General features: G+C 42.8%; 2 protein-coding genes across 3 annotated transcripts in view; both read right to left on the bottom strand.

Moving 5' to 3' along the window:
• The window catches only part of ECT2L (epithelial cell transforming 2 like), a 60,199-nt gene extending 54,216 nt beyond the window's left edge, over nucleotides 1-5,983 (bottom strand). The window contains exon 1 of the mRNA XM_073337461.1: nucleotides 1,777-5,983. Within this exon, the coding sequence (XP_073193562.1) occupies nucleotides 1,777-1,968 (192 nt within the window). The 5' untranslated portion in view covers nucleotides 1,969-5,983. The remainder of the gene's footprint in view (nucleotides 1-1,776) is intronic.
• Nucleotides 5,984-6,084: 101 nt separating this feature from the next.
• CCDC28A (coiled-coil domain containing 28A) lies at nucleotides 6,085-16,466 on the bottom strand. 2 transcript variants are annotated; one of them, XM_073337478.1, is made up of 8 exons: nucleotides 16,362-16,466; nucleotides 14,361-14,453; nucleotides 13,508-13,704; nucleotides 12,031-12,194; nucleotides 9,993-10,147; nucleotides 9,247-9,269; nucleotides 7,293-7,351; nucleotides 6,085-6,517 (listed from the first exon to the last, which is right to left on the bottom strand). In XM_073337478.1, the coding sequence occupies exons 3-7, from the start codon at nucleotides 13,663-13,665 to the stop codon at nucleotides 7,297-7,299; spliced, it is 555 nt and encodes a 184-aa protein (XP_073193579.1). In that variant the 5' UTR covers nucleotides 13,666-13,704; nucleotides 14,361-14,453; nucleotides 16,362-16,466; the 3' UTR covers nucleotides 6,085-6,517; nucleotides 7,293-7,296. The 2 variants fall into 2 exon arrangements, with proteins under 2 accessions (XP_073193579.1, XP_073193578.1); XM_073337477.1 differs by having other exon boundaries at nucleotides 6,085-7,351.
• Nucleotides 16,467-17,202: the final 736 nt, after the last annotated feature.

Here is a 17,202-nt window from a genome sequence, read left to right as displayed (position 1 = left end):
AGATTTTGCTTTTAGCTGTTTTGAAAAACCTTGCAGCACTTTGACAGAGACCAACAGAGAAAAACTGAAAAAGGGGTTTAAATAGTGTAAAAATTTCACCTCTTCCCCATGGATATAATTAAGGTGGCAATAGCATCAGGACACTTTGACTTGCATAAAACAGTAGTTAGTTTTAAGATTAAGGCTTTAGATAAATAGTAATTTGTGATCATTTAAAGTTAGAAATCCAAAATGGCAGACGCAATATTCCTCTATGAAAGACACCGGGTCAGGGTATGGTTCCAGCAACTAATAGGGAATGACACAGCATTTCTCCCAAGACCTCAAGAGGAGGAGCTTTACCTGATGGTATCAGAGGGAGGAGCTTAGCTGTCTAAAAATAAGTATGACATAATGGGGAGGAGCTAGAAAAAAATAGCAATTATGCTAATATCTGGAAGCTGATTGGCTGAGCCAGGCTCATAAATAATGTTAATGATCAGACCTTGAGAGAGAAACCAGCATATAAGGCCCACAGCGAGCAGGCTGAGTGTAGTGGGGTTGAGGCTTTGTGGAAGAACAGAAGCTACCTGAGAAAAAGAACAGAAAAGTGTCCACCTGGAAAAGCAGCAGCAGCAGCACTCTAAAGGTCACCACGGCAATGGCTTTCTTAGCAGCGCAATTAGCAGTCCCTGCCGGCAGCAACAGCCAGCAGTGACTTCTGCTACGCCTGCAGCCTGAAGCAGCAGCAGCAGTTAGGAAAATTGTGGCCTTGACAATCACCATCCTTAACATCATTACGGACAGATCAGAAGGACCATTAAGACGAAACAGAGGGAATTTTCCTTCTCCTTGGCCTTGGGTTCTGTGGGAATGACTCTCTCCCTTAGTTCAAAACCCCTGTACAAGAGGGAGATCAAACTACGCTGTTCTAAGAGGATAGAGTCCACTTCCTCTCACTCTATCTACTCCAATTGCTACTCAGCAAGGTCTTTTATTCTTTTACACTTTCCTCTGCAGGTAAAATGAGCAATTTCTGAGTATATCAGCCTAGTGCCAGGCCACAGCAATGCCTGTTGGATGAGGCCTTTGGGGAATATAGTCCCATTTAGTTAAGAGCAGCATCAGATTTGATTAAAGGAAAAAGAAAATTTGTTAAAAAAACATTGAAACAATGTATAAATCTGTAATTTAAAAAAAATTAAAGATGTGTAATGCCATTGTACCTGAATATTGTTATAGAGCCAATCATGTGCTTGCTAATGGCCACAGTGCTTATTGCTATGAATAGTCCTTGGTCCTCACAGGTGTAATTCCTGTCAGACATCATGGCAGTAAATACTTTGCCTCGAGGAAGCAGTTTGTCGTTTTATTTTTAGTAGTTATTTGTATTGTAGTAGCTCCTAGAAGCCACGGCCCCACTGTGTCAGTAACAGTACAGAGATATAACAGACAGTCCCTGCCCCATTTCTGTTAAATGACCAAAGAAAATGAAGATGCAGCAGTTAAAAGACAAGGAGATGTTGATGTAATATTTTTAAAATGTGAGGTTGGTTTCTGATCTAATTTACATGAACATGCATCAGTGCATATTTTATAAGATGTTTCCTTGTCATTGCTTGTGCAAGTGCACATTGGAGGTGTTTCAAGATATGTGGCAATGTGCACCAGTGCATTTCATGATAGTTGAGCCTATGAAAATTGGTTAGTCTCTAAGGTGCCACAAGTACTCCTTTTCTTTTTGCGAATACAGACTAACACGGCTGCTACTCTGAATTCTACCAGACTGTAACTTACCTGCTTGTTGAATGATTTGTTTGCGATAGGTGTCCAAGTGCTGAACCTTGTGTTCAAGCTCCCAGTGGTCTGGATTTTACTGGAAGACACTTTGCTGGATTTCACTGTGTTTTCTCCAAGGAGTCCTAAACTCTCTAGTTGCCATTGTTTAACAGTGTGAGGACTTGGTGTTAAATAAGCTGTGGTCATCATTGCAGCAACGATACTTGGTTACACCAGCTGTGTTAGAGCCACCTAGAAATTCAGTGAACTAAAGAGATATGTGAAGTGATCTAATTAATTCTTAGTAGAGATGGATGCAAACTGTAAAATTCAAAATTCAAACTTGGATTCAGATCTGAAACCCACTCCCAACTCCCCCTATGCTCAGTGGGGTATTTAGATCCAGAAGCCTGATTCCAGGCCCATTTTATATATAGTTCGTGTCTTAAAAATACCTTGCTGTCAATCTTATATCTTGCAATCTTACCTATGTTTAGATGAGGCAGCTGGGTAAAGGCCATCCTCAGTATGTACAGAAGCAGGCCCAATGCTTGAGCTGTGATTTCATCAGATCGCATAACTGACATTGGGACTGGTCAGTAAGAACCTAGATGGGAGACTTCCCAGGCTACCAAAGGAAGTTCTGTTGCCTCAACAGGTGGCAATCTGCCCTCTGTCATATGACTACACCACAACTAAAGGGGGGCAGAATTTGTCTGGGCTTACCCAAAGAAGGGCAGCTCCGCTTTGTGGTTGGCAGGGGGAGAGGAAAAAGGTCAGAAACTGCTGTAAAAGGTGCTCGGTGGTCAGCTTTGCAGCAATGACTCCCCCCACCCCACCCCACTCCAACCAGGAATGTGCATAAAGGTACGAAACCTGGATGGGGCAAGTCTCTATGTCCAAGCAGCGAGGAAGCCAGCACCTACCCTCCCTCCCCTAGTGGAGGCGAATGGCAGGCTGGATTAGGACCTGCTGTCGGTATTATGCTAGTTCCCCTTTTTAAAGGGGGGCTGGGAAGGAATTTTTCCTGCACCACCAGATTTGGCTTTGGTGGAATGTGGTTTTTTTCACCTTCCTCATAGCAGGTATGAGGGAGGATCTTTTCTGGTGAATAGAAAAGGTGGTAGGCCATATGTCGCAACTTATTTTGTAATATTGGGCTGATGTTCAGTGACCAGATAGATGGCCTTAAGTAAATTACTTAAAAGGAGGTACTGGATAAAGGAACAGAACGGGAGAGGGGGTTGAGGGACACCTATGATTGGTATGGCAGGGAGTCAACACTACCCCCCTCACCTTCCCGTTCTCATAGCCCTCCTTAACCCTCTTACAAGGCTGGTGAATGTTAAGGTCCAAGCCATGGATGGAACCTGGGGAACCTGGATGGAAACAAAGAGGGGGGCTGGTGGAAGCCCCGGAAAATTGATTTGAATAAGCATGGATTAAACAAAGGGGGGCTGGTGGAAGCCCCAGAGAATTGATTTGAATAAGCATGGATTTACCTGCACTATACACTTTATCTGCCGTGTAGTCCCAGGCATCTATACAATAAAGTTGCGGCCTGATTAAAACCCATAACAAGTGTCTTGTCCTTCTTGTGGTTTACCCAATGTTCTGGTGTGATTCTTATAGCTCCTATTCTTGTGTGGGTGCCTTCTTCTAGTCATTACAAATTCCATGGGTTTTTTTGTATAGAGAGGGGTTGCTGCCCTATTGTTGGGCCAAATTTATAAATTGAGTAGTCTACTTATGTACAATTCTTTTGTCACCATTCCCTTTTACTACCTTTAAATTAACGTTGGACTCATGAAAACTGCAAGAACTGTAATCCTGGAGACCAATGAATTTTATTTTCAAAATAAATATTTACCTTGTATTTACTAGGTACAGGTTGGGTTGTGGTGGTGCATACTTCCCCCCCCCCCCTCTGCCCACCATTGTATCTCAACCATAAGCTAGAAAGCTGCCATTTCTGTATGTGAGTAGTTTATTCTCCATACCCATTCAATGCTTGGTCCCTCTCTGATAACAAGGGGACCTACTGTGGTGAGGATACCAGATTTCCTCTAGTTTATGGACCTAGTACTGCTGTATCTAATGCTAGGTCTGTTTATGTTCCCCATCCCCTCTCCCTTTATGGAATCTGTGTCAGGTCTTTACTGAATAGCTGCTGATGAGATGGCACTTTGTCCCCATTTTAAATTGTGCTATAAAAGCTATGCTGAAATGTCTTGTCCCGCCATGCTGCTTGCCTGCAAATTACATTTGCATTTTCATATCTGCACCAGTTTTCATTTTAAAAAAATACCTCAATTTCTCTGGCAGAGGAATGTAACCTTCTTACCCTCTTAAAGTTCTGATCTCTAGCCTCTGTTACAATCAGTCATGCACATAGTACCTAGCAATTATGAAAAACCTAGAATGTTCATTTTGGATTTAGTTTTGAAATCTTTACACCTGTTGCTCTGCAGTCTGTATGAGTCAGGCCTGCAGGACATTACTCCCTGCCCTTTCTATTAACATTAATATACTAAAACTAAAATATAAAGCAACCCACTTTTCCCACAGAACAGGGAGTTCATAGTCATTTGAATGCTTTACCTCTAGGAGAGGATACTTCTTGCTTTTCCTTCTGAGAAAGCCGCTGGAGAACTGCAGTGGAAGCTGGAATTATTGCTGCGTTGGATGAGGGTCAGTACTCCCCCATCTCCATAGGAACTGCACAACAAGCTACACCTTGGGCTCCCAGCCAGAGCCTGACTCAGGCTACAGTTGCCTTGTGTGCCCCTCCCAAAAAGGGGAAGGACCTGCGGCACAGCTTCAAATCTCAGTGTGGGCGCACTCCCACTAGACTGGCAACTTGCAGCTGCCCATACACCGTGTAGTGACATGGGCATAGAACCATCTATTGCATTCCCACTGTAACAGGCCCTTTACCCCACATGTGACAGTGGCACAGCAGAATTGGGCTGAAGCAATCCTAAACAGAAGGGAATGGCACTGGTATGTCCCAGTGTAGGGCAGGCCAAATGGAGAGCAGCACAGTTATACCAAACTACAGCACAGCACCATCCAAACTAGTGTACAATGGGACAACCTACCATTATTGCAAGTGAGTCAGGACTAAAGGCCAGCATCTCTTAGCTAGGGAGATCATTCTGAGTGGGGACTGTTGTGGGCTTAGCTTTTGTAGAACTAGGTAAGATTATCCTAATTGTAAAGGTTGAGAAACTGGAACGCAAGTTAAGGAACTTCCCTGGGGTCACAAAGCCAGTCAGTGGCAGTGTAGGAAATATAAGTAAAGAACACAGTAAAAAACAACAGATTGAGTTGGGGATTGGTCTTGCTTTGAGGAGGGGGTTGGACTAGATGACCTCCTGAGGTCCCTTCCAACCCTCATATTCTATGATTCTATGAACACCCATGTAGAATCAACTCCTTCAGGTGACATCAACCATCTTATTAAATATTGATTTTCTTGTTACTAAATCTCTTTGCAACTTGCAGTCTGAAGAGACTGTTAAAGTTGACAAGCCAAAAATCACAACCATCTCCCTTTGAATATATGTATATTCCATTTCCTCAGGTCTCCCTGCAGTACTTGAAAACAGATTTCAAATAGTTTCTACATAAAAACACTACACTCCTGCTTGCAAAAAGTTTTAGAGCTAAAAATCCTACGTATAGCAGCTGTCTAGTTATTGGCTGACCAAAGTCTGACAAAACCTTGGGTACACTGTCTTTTGCTAGTGTGGTCAGTGTATTGTGCTCCCAGTTCCTCTACTCTGCTCACAACCTCCCCAGAAGAAATCCATCAGATTAGGAGTTAGGGGTCTTCCGTGGTGGCAAACTCTTTCTAAAGAGTCTCACTGACAAAGGGGTGAGTAAATCACAGTGTAACAAGGGAAGTAAATCACAGCGGAACAAAGGAAATTTGGGGGAAGAACTTTGCTAGGAATCTGATGGTTTAGTGTGGGATTTGGGCTTCTAGGTGGGAGAAGGAAGGGAATGCCAGTGCTTTACTTAAAAGATGCAAGAGTTGGGCTTGCTTTCAGTGGGGATTATGGCATCTAAAGCCTCCTCCTCACAGAGTTGGAGTTTCTGTTTAGAACTTTAGGGATCAGACGAAGCTACAATTGATTGAGAAGGAAAGAGGTGGGAGCTCATGAGGCAAAGAACTGTGTTCTTTCAATGAAGGTCTATGGAATCCTCTCCTCTGTCCCAGCCACTAGTAATGTGGATAGATCAAGAGCTCAGAAAACCCAAAAGGGAAGGGAGAGAGAGACTTCACTCCCGCTATAGAACAAACGCACAAAAAAAATGGAATCTGAATAAACAGTTTTACTACACATTAGAACAAATGCACCACTGAGTGCACATTTTCACATGCCCTGGTAGAAGTTTTGAGCCATCACGTAATCAGTCTTTGCACAAACACAGGCTTTTCTCTATCCATGTTCAAGAAATGTACCAATTTGTATGGGATTTGGGCTCATGCTGCTACAAGACAGGAGCAACGATTCAGCTTCACGGTATGAAAGGAACATTGTGTGGGGTAAATTTGTGCTTGTTAGCTATGGGCCTGCTTTACCAACTGTGAATCCATCAGTACAACATCTTCAGTACTGAAATATGTATAGTAACGTGTGCTCCACAAAACTTGCCTGTAGAAGCACTTTTTAGGAACAGACCTCTTGTTACTGGGCATGTGTTGAAGGTCAGTGTTTATTATTGCAGACTCTCCCCACTCCTGAAATAACTAAAAATAGAGAACAGCCATTAACCCCCTGCCCCCCAAAAGGAAGACTTTACTAAACAAAAGTAGTTAATGGAAAGCAACGTAGTGTAGAATGGATTTATTACGGAGTGACACTGTTTAAATATTGTTGAGAATTCAAAATTGCCAAAACCAAATGACATGGACTGCCAGTATGTATTCCAATTCTAACTGGGTGAAATTTTAAAGTGGCTGACAGAGCAAGAGAAAAAACTGACTGTAAAAATTCTGATCATACAAGAGCTCTTTCTCTGACCATAATTAAACAGATGCTACACTTTTTAACATAGCGATTGGCATATTTTTAAATAAATTAATAAGCACTCATTTAATGGCAAACAAAACACACTAAAGAGTGTGCAGATTGTCTACATACTAGGCAGGAAGGCACCTACAAAAAATCTTCACTGCTATCTTTGTCAAAATTGGAGTAATGTTAGTGAACGTATTATATGTACATATATAAATCCAACAGACATATGAACAACACTGAGCATGTACTTTCAAGTTTTCCCCAAACACTTTTATATTAAATAAGGCAATAAAACAAAGCATAGCAGCACACCATTGCAGTTAGAGCAATAGATTCCAACCCTGATATATCGCAGTGCACAAATCTGCTAACAGGAATGTGTGAAAATAATCACTTGCATTTGCACTTTAATTCTTTGTTGTGGAAAATAAGTAAGACTCTAGATTCCATTGGAAAAATAAAGACATGACTTCTTGGAGAGGCCTCTAAATCAAAAAAACCTACACTTTTAGCTGGTGGAGGTATTTGGGATATCTTGTGCATCTGCTAAATGAAGTTTTTGTCTGGAACAAAGAGTTAAGAAATTAAGTTTTCATATGATAACACAAGAGATAATTTACCTTATGAATATCTGTATTATACCGGTATTTAATGTTTGTAGAGTATGATAGATTTGAGAGGACAGAAAAGAACAAAATATTACACATGGCCTGACATGCTGGAATATCAATACACACTGGATGCAATTATACACAAGGTCAAAGTTTACATGCCAGAGGAAAAAAACAGTATCACAAGTCATCTTAGTGCTAAGCACATTGTCACCAATTTAAAAATAAATTAATCCTCTTCTGTTTTATTGCAATTACAAAATAGCCTGATCCAAATATTTTCAATAAAATGTAAACAGTAAAAATGAAATACATATTTAATATTTTCCTTGCCTAAAAAAATAAGTTTAAATTTAGAGACTATTAACAAATCTTAAATGGGAAGATTGAAAGAATGGAGGTGTGCAGGTATTTAGAAGGGCACAGCCCTGGTCCTGTGCATTTACATAAGAAAATGTATTAAACAAGTCTCTTAGAATACAGACCATTCACTATTAATTTGAAGACATCTGAAATCCTCATTAGAATACTATCCTTATATTAAAAGGTGCTAACTCAGATCAGTTGCTTACATAATTAGAGCTCAATTAAGCACAGACATTTTAGAACCACTTTTTCTGACAAGGGCGGGAACAGTTATGCCATGAATTTCTGTAGATGCTGTAACATAGTAAATGTTTTATAGCAGGGGCTGATTTCACTTAATATCAGCAAGGCTGCACAAGAGTTTCCAATAAACCCTACTCAAATTCCGAAACATACACCTTTGGGACTGAAATATTTTACACTTGGCCTCTGGCTTGGTGAAACATTTTGGAAAGTTCTTATCTATCTCATCTACTTCTATTGTCCTTGTTATTGTTGTTTCTGAGCACCTTATACTCCTGGATATATTTATGTTCACAACACCCCTGCAATGTAGGGGAACACTATCATCCCCATTTTACAGACAGGGAAGTGAGGCACAGAGAGATTAAGTGACTTTCACACAGGAAGTAGGTATCACAGCAGGGAATTAAACAGTGTGTCTCAAGTCCCAGGCTGGTGCCCTAACCACTGGGCCATCCTTCAGCAATGGTTAGGAGGCTTACAAGAATGGAAATGACAACTTAAGGTAATGTATACAAAAATATAAATGTACGTTATTCAACTGGTTACTTGCAGTTGTTAATACTTAGGCATTTAACGGTAATGCTGCAGTTCTGAATTTTGCATATTTCAGTGATCTATGTTCTAAGTTTGTGTGCAAGTTTCCTCCTTTGACAGGAGCCCTAAAAAGTGTTGCGGAAAACTGAAGAGTATTAGAATTTTTTTGCCCTATCAGCAGCAGCAGGACAGAACTCCACTCCTGAACACTTTAGGAGGCATATTATTAGGCGTGGTTGCTCTAAAGTTCCTAGCCAAAGTGGGTAGTATATATCAAGGTTTGCACTCAACTGGCTAAACAGTCTTTTTTCTCAACATGTCCAGTCTAAAATTTTATACTTCAGCTATGACAATTTTAGATATCTGTCTGATGTACCTTTTTCTTTCAAAGTTTCAAACAAACAGTTAATGAAGAAATCTTTAAAGAAATAGCCTATGCACAAAGCTTTGTTTAGATCTACAGCAAACTACAGTTTGAGTGTTACACGAAAGCCATCTGTAAGCTAGAAGGATCTGAAAACATGACACACTACAGCCCTGAATGTCAAAAAGGAGCACTGTTGAAATCCTTTGAACTCTCCTGAGCTACAGAACATCTGTAAAATGTATTTTCTGGAAATTTAATAGTATAATTTTGGTTTTTGATCAACTCTTTATTACAGAAATGTTTACCAAAAAATGATATTTAATAAAAAGGATACATAGAAGAATTCAGTTCTTCCAGCTGCAATACAAATGAACAAAGTATGAGGAAAAAACACTAGTTATAATCAATGAAGTAAACATGTCGATAATACAATTATAAATGGTACCAGCACAAATTTAGGGTCTCTTGCAAAAAATTAAACAAACCCTTCATGATAGTACTGCAAGTTTAAAAGCAAGTGTAGCTCTACACTAGGAAGTTTTGAGAAATTAGATTTTTTGGATATTTAACAGTTCTCCTGTTTACCAAAAAAGGCACCAGAGGGGAAAAAAAGATTCATACATTTAGAATACATACGTCCAGATAATTCTCTCTGTCTAGTCTCTGATAGGTGTGACAGAGTATAGAAGGAAAGACGACAGGGAAAATGGTTCAGCTCACTGATGCTCAGGCTGGTTCTACATCAGCCTAAGCTCTGAGACAGTTTGCAGGACCTTAAACGCTGCTCTAAACTGCACAAACTGGTAGACACAAGGAATAATCTGAATAAGAGGGATGAACAAGGCACTTGTAGAGTTTCTCAAAATTAATGCAGAGGAAGTAGAATCCTGGGCAGATATGGGAAATATCCTGGGTCATTAGAATCAAGTTTTTCCTCAACACATTGAACCCTAAATTCCTAAGACCCTAAAGTCTTCAAGTTGTATAGAAAGAACAACACTGCTGGATCCCGTTCTTGAACCCAGATCTAGTTCTGTGAAGCAACTTCAGTGGAAGATGGTCTGTCTTGACTATACTTACATCTGATAGTAGCCTATCCAAATTGGAGTCACTGGCAAGTTTTCTTTTATCTTCAGGAAGTTCTTCCAACTCCCCATAGAGTTCCAAATTCAAGCGAGCTAGCTTCTCCTGCATTCCCCGCACATGTTCCATCTGTTCTATGGAACACTCATTTCCTGAACAAAGCAGATTATAAAGCTGTTATGTAAGAGTCTGACAATGGGGTAAGGAGCAAAGTCTAAGCTACTGCATGTATATCTTAGATGGATTTTTGTAGTAAAGAGAAAAAAAGTGTCAAATATCAGAAACAAATCCAATTACCTTCCATAGGACTCAGTTTTTCTTTCCATGTTTACTACTGTAACTTTTTAAATAAGAGCTTCTGTCCTTGTATTTGATCGTGTATTTGGGTCATGTGATATCAAGTGATATCAATCAATTTGGGGGGGAGGGATAGCTCAGTGGTTTGAGCACTGGCCTGCTAAACCCAGGGTTGTGAGTTCAATCCTTGAGGGGGCCATTTAGGGATTTGGGGCAAAAATTGGGAATTGGTCCTGCTTTGAGAAGGGGGTTGGACTAGATGACCTCCTGAGGTCCCTTCCAACCCTAATATTCTATGATTCTATGACTTCAATGGCAAGAAACTAATAATTTAACAAGGTGTGGTGTTCTCACCCTGTTCTGAATGGAAGATCTGCATGCTGGATATAGTCCACCTCTGCCCCATCTCTAAACTTGGCCTTATTTTTTACTTAAAGTGTCATCAGACTAAACTTTCTCACTAAACTTGGCTGTTCCTGGGGTTTCTCCTCCAGCACCTCATAACCTCTGACTCACAGACATGCCCAAACCATTCCTATTTAACCAAATTATAGCTAATTGGATACCCCGGAACTAATTTATGTACCTTGCAAAAGTACCTCCACATTTCTCTGCAGGGTTCAAGCACTTGGCAGAAGGAATGACTAAGCAGAAGAGCCCTGTAACCCCATGCAGAGCCCTAGAAACTTACACCTGTTGTATACAATATTATGATTCCACTTCAAGGTCAAAGAGAAGAGTAAGATGGGCTGAGCATGAAAGCAAATATTAATTGTATTAGTCCCAATCCTGCTCACACTGAAGTTAACGACCACACTTCATGAGAGCCATGGGCTTAGGTCCTAAATAAGAGCACTGAGCACTTTGATGCCATGCATGAGGCATAGGTTCTGGAAAAAACTCCATTGCAGAATTGAGTGGAGAGGTCACATGATATGCTTAGGTTCTAAAGGTAAGAGTCATCTGCATAGACCCTCAGTCAATAGTTCATGAAGCAGCGGCATTCTGACAATAGGCAAGAGTTTGCAGTGGTAATTAATTTATAGTACAAAAATTCACCCACAAAGAGGAAATAGGCATAACCTACACTCAGATTCTAAAAGCTACCCAATACCAACCCCTTTTCCTATCACCTTGACCAAGTAATATAGCATCACACCTTAAACAACAGTTACAAGGTGCAGTTCTATATATAAACTCTATTTCTGGCAAGATGTAAATTTGGCAAAAACAGAATTCAGTCCCCCAACATAAGACAAAATTTTAAACTTTTTAATTTTAATTAAAAAATTAGCGGGTATACAGTTTGAATTTGTTTCCTAGTTTGGAATTTATTACTTCATTTCATCAAGGCATCTTATTGCTTGGTTACATTTCCGCTAATATTTAACATACACAAAGTAGTTTTATACTTGATATTTTAAATCTACAAGCCAAGAAACTGATTTGTGTGTGTCCCATGATAACTGGAACACAATCTGTTAGCACACAAGCACTATGAAAGGGACTTTTTGACACAGCATAGACCCAAAGATAACCCTATGATTCAAAGGGTTGCTATCTCAAATTTCCAATAAAATAATCATGACCAAGTTAAATTTTACTTAAACAAGTATAGACTAACCTCTTGTCTAATAACGACTGACAATCTCTCTGTAACCAGCACATCTGTTTGCAAAAAACTGCTATCTTATATCTGTAAAAGCAACAGCTGGGTAAAGAAAACCGACATATTTACCAAATGCCTGAAGTTTGCCAGAGTGGAAATCATTTAGAAGGCTCAGAAGTCCCCTCTCCATCTCCTGAACATCTGATACATCTGTGAGAAAAGAGTGCTGTATTGGCGCTGCCTGTGCCCCTTTTCCTTCCCCTCCTGGAGGTTTGGCTTTTTCTTTTATTCCTCTGAGGAATGAAAGACATCTAATTTTACAGAAGGGACTACCTTCCTCTTCTTGCTCCTGCTGAAGAAGTGCAATGAAGGACTATCCTAGAAATCGGCCTTAAAAGGACAACGGTCGTGAACGTACCTATGTTAACTGCACCATCAAATTACAAAGCGTGGATCACAAATTTTACCTAAATATAAAGTGATCAAATTGCAAAGCCACTATCTTGACAATCTGATAATACAAAGCAGGACTCCAAGAATCTGCTTTCTTATTACCATTAGGAAGCACAGGATAATCCACTCATTTTCCTTTTAAAAGTATTAAGAAAAACCTTTTGACTTCACAATACTTTGATAGGAAGCAGACTCCTGGAACTCTACTTGGCATCAAACTAAGCCCCTGGGTGGGCAAGTAAATATCAAGGCAACCACAGTCACTGAACAGATATTAAAGCAGTAACAGGTATTGATAATGTATACATTCATATTAGCTAAGATTTTATAACTTGTCACTAGTTATATTTTTCTTCTATAAAACTGCATGAAAGTTAGCCAAGCAGACACATTCTTAAATACTCTGCATACAGTGCATGCTCATACAAGTGTGGAGAAAACTCAAGTGAATTCAATCTTTTTACTCAACTATTCCATGAGTAGCTTATCCTGATGTAAATACAGTTTTGTTGGCTGAATATAACCTGCAACTACTACTATAGTTTAGAAACTGCAATAAATTTCCATATGACCACCCCTTGTCAAGTCAGGCTAATAGCTTGGCCATCCACAGAAATGATTCATATATAAAAATAAGTTTAGGTCAAATTTAACAACAACAAAATATTGCAGTGATTACATTTCCCTCATATCTTGCCATATGCGGAATAATCCTGTTGTGTATTTTAAAACATTGAGTTGCACACAATGATAAATTATAGTCCATTCTCACGTCAGCTGCAGGATACTGTAGATTTCTAGAGTGGTACACCTTGCATTTTGGAGAATATATTTCTAGAGAAAACATTTTTTCTGAAATGCAATGGAGAAAGACTATCTACTGCACTTCTGAGTGGCAGATTCAGCAAGCTCTGCTATTCTGCTGATATTGGAACCTCCACACTAGATCTCAGTGTAGCACTGATAAAGTTAACTACTACAAAGATTGCTTAAGGATTTTGTTCTCATGCCTATTCTCTACTCACCTCTGCTTACATACATTACATACATAAACAGTTCACTGTTTAACCTCCAGCTAATACTTTTAGGCCAATAAGTCCAACTGTCTCTCCTTTTCCCAGCCTCAATGATTTGTAGAATATTAGGGACTTACCTTTTTAACTTTGGTTTTTGTGAATTTGTTTGTGGTGCAGGATTTGAAAATGCTGTACTTTTACTGACTGGCACAGAATTTTTCTTGGCATTAACAACCTGAGTCAGGTGACTACTGGATGATTTGGGGCTCCTCCTCTTGATTTTCCTTTCTTCCATTTCCGCTGGTTAACTATTGCGCTCAGACTAATTTCTTATCTTATGGAAGGAATTAAATAGTTAAATATCCATTGAAATGGCCAAACAAATTATTTATTATAAAGAGCTGTAGTGAGGCTCAGGTGTATTGTATAAGAGTCTAGTTTTTAAACCCTTCAAAGATCAGCAGCAACTGCTTTACCCAAAAACGAAAAACTCGATTTTCAAGATAAGCGGGAAAAGCCTGTATTAGCAGCAGCAGAACCAGATCACAAATCTAGGCCTTCGAAGTCAGCTGGAGCCCCACTAGTAACTAAACTATTCTACTACACTTAGGTTCTTTTACATGACTGGTGTCTACTAGAAATCACCCTTTCAGACACTATTACTCAATTATAGTCTAAGTAGAATAATCAGAGATGACTGAAGCAATTGTAATATTTACAATGCATTAATATTCTAGAAATAACCTATATGTACCCAAATAAAAACCACATCAGTATGGTTTTATAACAGCAATAAAGAGCTTGGTATATGGCATTTCCTGGACATTAATGACTAGGTGGAGCCAGTGCCCCTACAGCTGCTCTTCAATCTTTATTAGTTAATTCTGTCACTTCCTCAAAGTAGTCCTTCAGCAGTTAAAAAAAGCTCACACTGAAAGCACATGGGGTCAGAGTAAGAAAACTGAAAAAAGTAATAAGCCTGTTCCCTACCTGCGCAGCTTCCCGTTTCATCGGTTTCCTAGAGTGTTTACGGAAGTGACGTGTTTGTCACATGAGACCCCAGGTGCTTTCCAGTTCTACTTTCTGCATAGAAGTAGCAACATGAGCATTATATAAAAGCAAGCTGATATGAAATGTAGCAGTAAAATAAAAACCAGTATAACAAACAGCGTTACTTCATATGGAGAAAAACAGAAAGAGGGAAAAAGCCAGTCCCTTTGCCACTTAAAACTACTCCTCTATTTTACATGAAAACTTTCCTCTGTCCCACTTGGGGTTTCTGTTATTCATTCTTTCCTTCTCTTGGCCAGCCCTTATTTACAAGGAAGCAGCCTTGCTGAAACTCTGTCTTCAGGGTTGACGCAGACACCATAATGCACTGATCCAAGCCCGCTGTTTTCTTTCACTATTTATAATTACTGTAAATTGATGATCAAAATTAAAGGAATTGGGGATGAAGCAGCAACTTTGGACACAAGAAAAATCTTAACAGCCTGATTGCATAGGGGTGTCCCTGTGAGTTCATACTACATGCCCAACCATCACAGAAACGTTGGCTTCAGAAAGCATGAGAGCAAGGCCAGCAGTTCTGCAGGGTACAGACTGTTCTCGTGTGATTGTGTTCACAGGATGAGTGAGACATCCTGACACTGCCCGTGGATGTTGTTTGGGGCTCGTCTTGTGCTATGTCTGCTGTGATGCCATTTACCCCAAATTCAAAAGCCACAAGTCAGATTCATAGGTAGGGTTGGCAACTTTTGAATCCCACAAAACCGAATACCCTAGCCCTGCTCCTTCGATGGTTCCCCCTCCTTCGATGGTTCACTCTCCCTCACCCTCACTCACTTTCGCTGGGCTGGGACAGGAAGTTGGGGTGCAGGAGGGGGTGAGGGCTCCACCTGGGGGTGCAGGCCAGAAATGAGGGGCTCAGGGTGCAGGAGGGGGTGAGGGCTCCATCTAGGGGTGCAGGCTCTTGCGTGGGGCCAGGGAGGAGGGATTTGGGGTACAGAAGGGTGTTCCGGATTTGAAGGGGCTCAAGGTTGGGGCAGTGGGTTGGGCTCTGGTTGGACCGGCAGCTCCCAGTCAGCGGAGCAGCAGGGGGGCTAGGGCAGGCTTCCTGCCTGTCTTGGCACCGCAGACCACACCGTGCGTGTCTCGGAAACTGCCAGCAGTAGATCCGGCTCTTAGGTGCAGGTGCGACAGACGGCTCGGCTCTGTGCGCCGCTCTCGCCCGCAGGCTCTTGGCCAATGGAAGTGCTGAGCTGGTGCCGGGGGCAGGACGCAGAGTCCCCTGTACCCCGTCTAGGAGCTGGACCTGCTGGCTGTTTCTGGGGTTCAGGCACGCAAGCAGGACAGGTAGGGACTAGTTTGCCTTAGCTCCGCAGCACCACAGACCAGACTTTTAACGGCCCAGTCGGCGGTGCTGACTGGAGCCGCCAGGGTTCCTTTTCGACTGGGCGTTCTGGTTGAAAACCGGACTCCTGGTCACCCTATTCATAGGTGATGGGACCATGGGTGCTACCGCCCCCACTTGAAGTGGTTTCCACCATAGACAGGGGGTCACAGTTTGGTTCAAATGGCTCTCAGCACCCCCATTATAAACACTGCTCCAGAGCCCCTGGTCAGACTGCACCCAAACCCAAGAGGCTGCACGGCGGTGGGCTGGGGAGGGCACCTGGCTCAGGCGCTCCATCGCTCGGGCGCCACCGGGCGGCGGCGGGACGATGTAGGCGGGGACTGGTCCTGCTTTGAGCAGGGGTCGGCCTAGAACCTCCTGAGGTCCCTTCCCACCCTGACATGCTGTGACGTCTCCCCCGGCCGCGGAGGCTCTGGCGCGATGGACGGGGACGGGGCCGGGGCCAGACAGCACGAGACTCTCACAGCAGCCCGCGACCAGCATCGCCCGCCCGGCGGAGGGTTCCGGGGCCAGTCCCCCTCACTCCCAGTCCGGGACCCGAACTATGTTCCCCCGCGGTCCGCCCCGGGCCCTACCTGCGCAGCTCCCCGTTTCGTCGGTTTCCGAGAGTGTTTACGGAAGTGACGTCTTCGTCACGTGATACAGCAACGCTTCCTCACACGGCTTTCGGTGGGCGCGCCGTGCATTGTGGGAGCGGGAGTGCAAGCCCTTCCCCCCTCCAGCGCGCAGCTCTGTCGCCGGCCCTGTGCCTGAAGGGCGTATAAACTACAACTCCCAGAATTCCCTGCGGCGAGAGCCGGAAGGGAGGACAAACCCAAACGGCCGCTCAGTGGGGGCGAGGGCCAGGAGTGTCCCCCGCCCCGGCCCATTTTAAAAGGGTTTGCTCCTCTCAGCCCTGTGACGCGCGCCCCTCGGAGAAGCGCGGCCCCGTCGCCAGGTTTACAGGGAGGGGTTCAGCGCGCCTTCGTGTTCAATGTGCGAGCCACGCCCCTCCCCAGCGCAGACGTAGCTGCCCCTCCCTTCCCCCACCACGTCGCGGGGCGGGAGTCTCCCGCGCGCAGAGTCAGCGCGCTAGCACGCGGTTAAAGAAACGTGGCGGGGTCGGGCTGCAGCCCCCACGCGCTGAGCGGCGCCCCCGAGGGACACGCCCCTTAGAGCATCGTGCGCCGCCCTGCCGAGGCCCGGCGTCACCTCTGGCTGCGGGGCGTGCGGCCGGCTCAGGCGGCGCGCGCGGGTCTGAACGGGCTGCTGTGTCCGTCGTAGCTGCGCGGTCCGTGACTCCGCACCCTTGTAGGGGGAGGGGAGGCGAGGCGAGGCGAGGCGCGTCCCCACAGTAGTTGTTTAATGACCGGACTCACTGAGATTCAAAAAATTAAAACTTCATACCCATTAAAACATATATTGTCAACGTCATGT

This window comes from Lepidochelys kempii, chromosome 3, assembly GCF_965140265.1.
Source record: "Lepidochelys kempii isolate rLepKem1 chromosome 3, rLepKem1.hap2, whole genome shotgun sequence".
NCBI lineage: Eukaryota > Metazoa > Chordata > Testudines > Cheloniidae > Lepidochelys > Lepidochelys kempii.
The sequence above is the reverse complement of the archived record's forward strand: the minus strand, read 5'-3'. Positions and strand labels throughout refer to the sequence as shown.

Excerpts from the sequence above, each read along its gene's own strand:
- CCDC28A (XM_073337477.1), bottom strand. The coding sequence starts at position 13,665 with ATGGAAGAAAGGAAAATCAAGAGGAGGAGCCCCAAATCATCCAGTAGT. Across the intron at positions 10,148-12,030 it reads TGGCAAACTTCAGGCATTTG|GAAATGAGTGTTCCATAGAA; the intron begins GTAAATATGTCG and ends TGCTTTGTTCAG. Across the intron at positions 9,270-9,992 it reads TGGATAGGCTACTATCAGAT|CTGGAAGAACTGAATTCTTC; the intron begins GTAAGTATAGTC and ends TTTGTATTGCAG.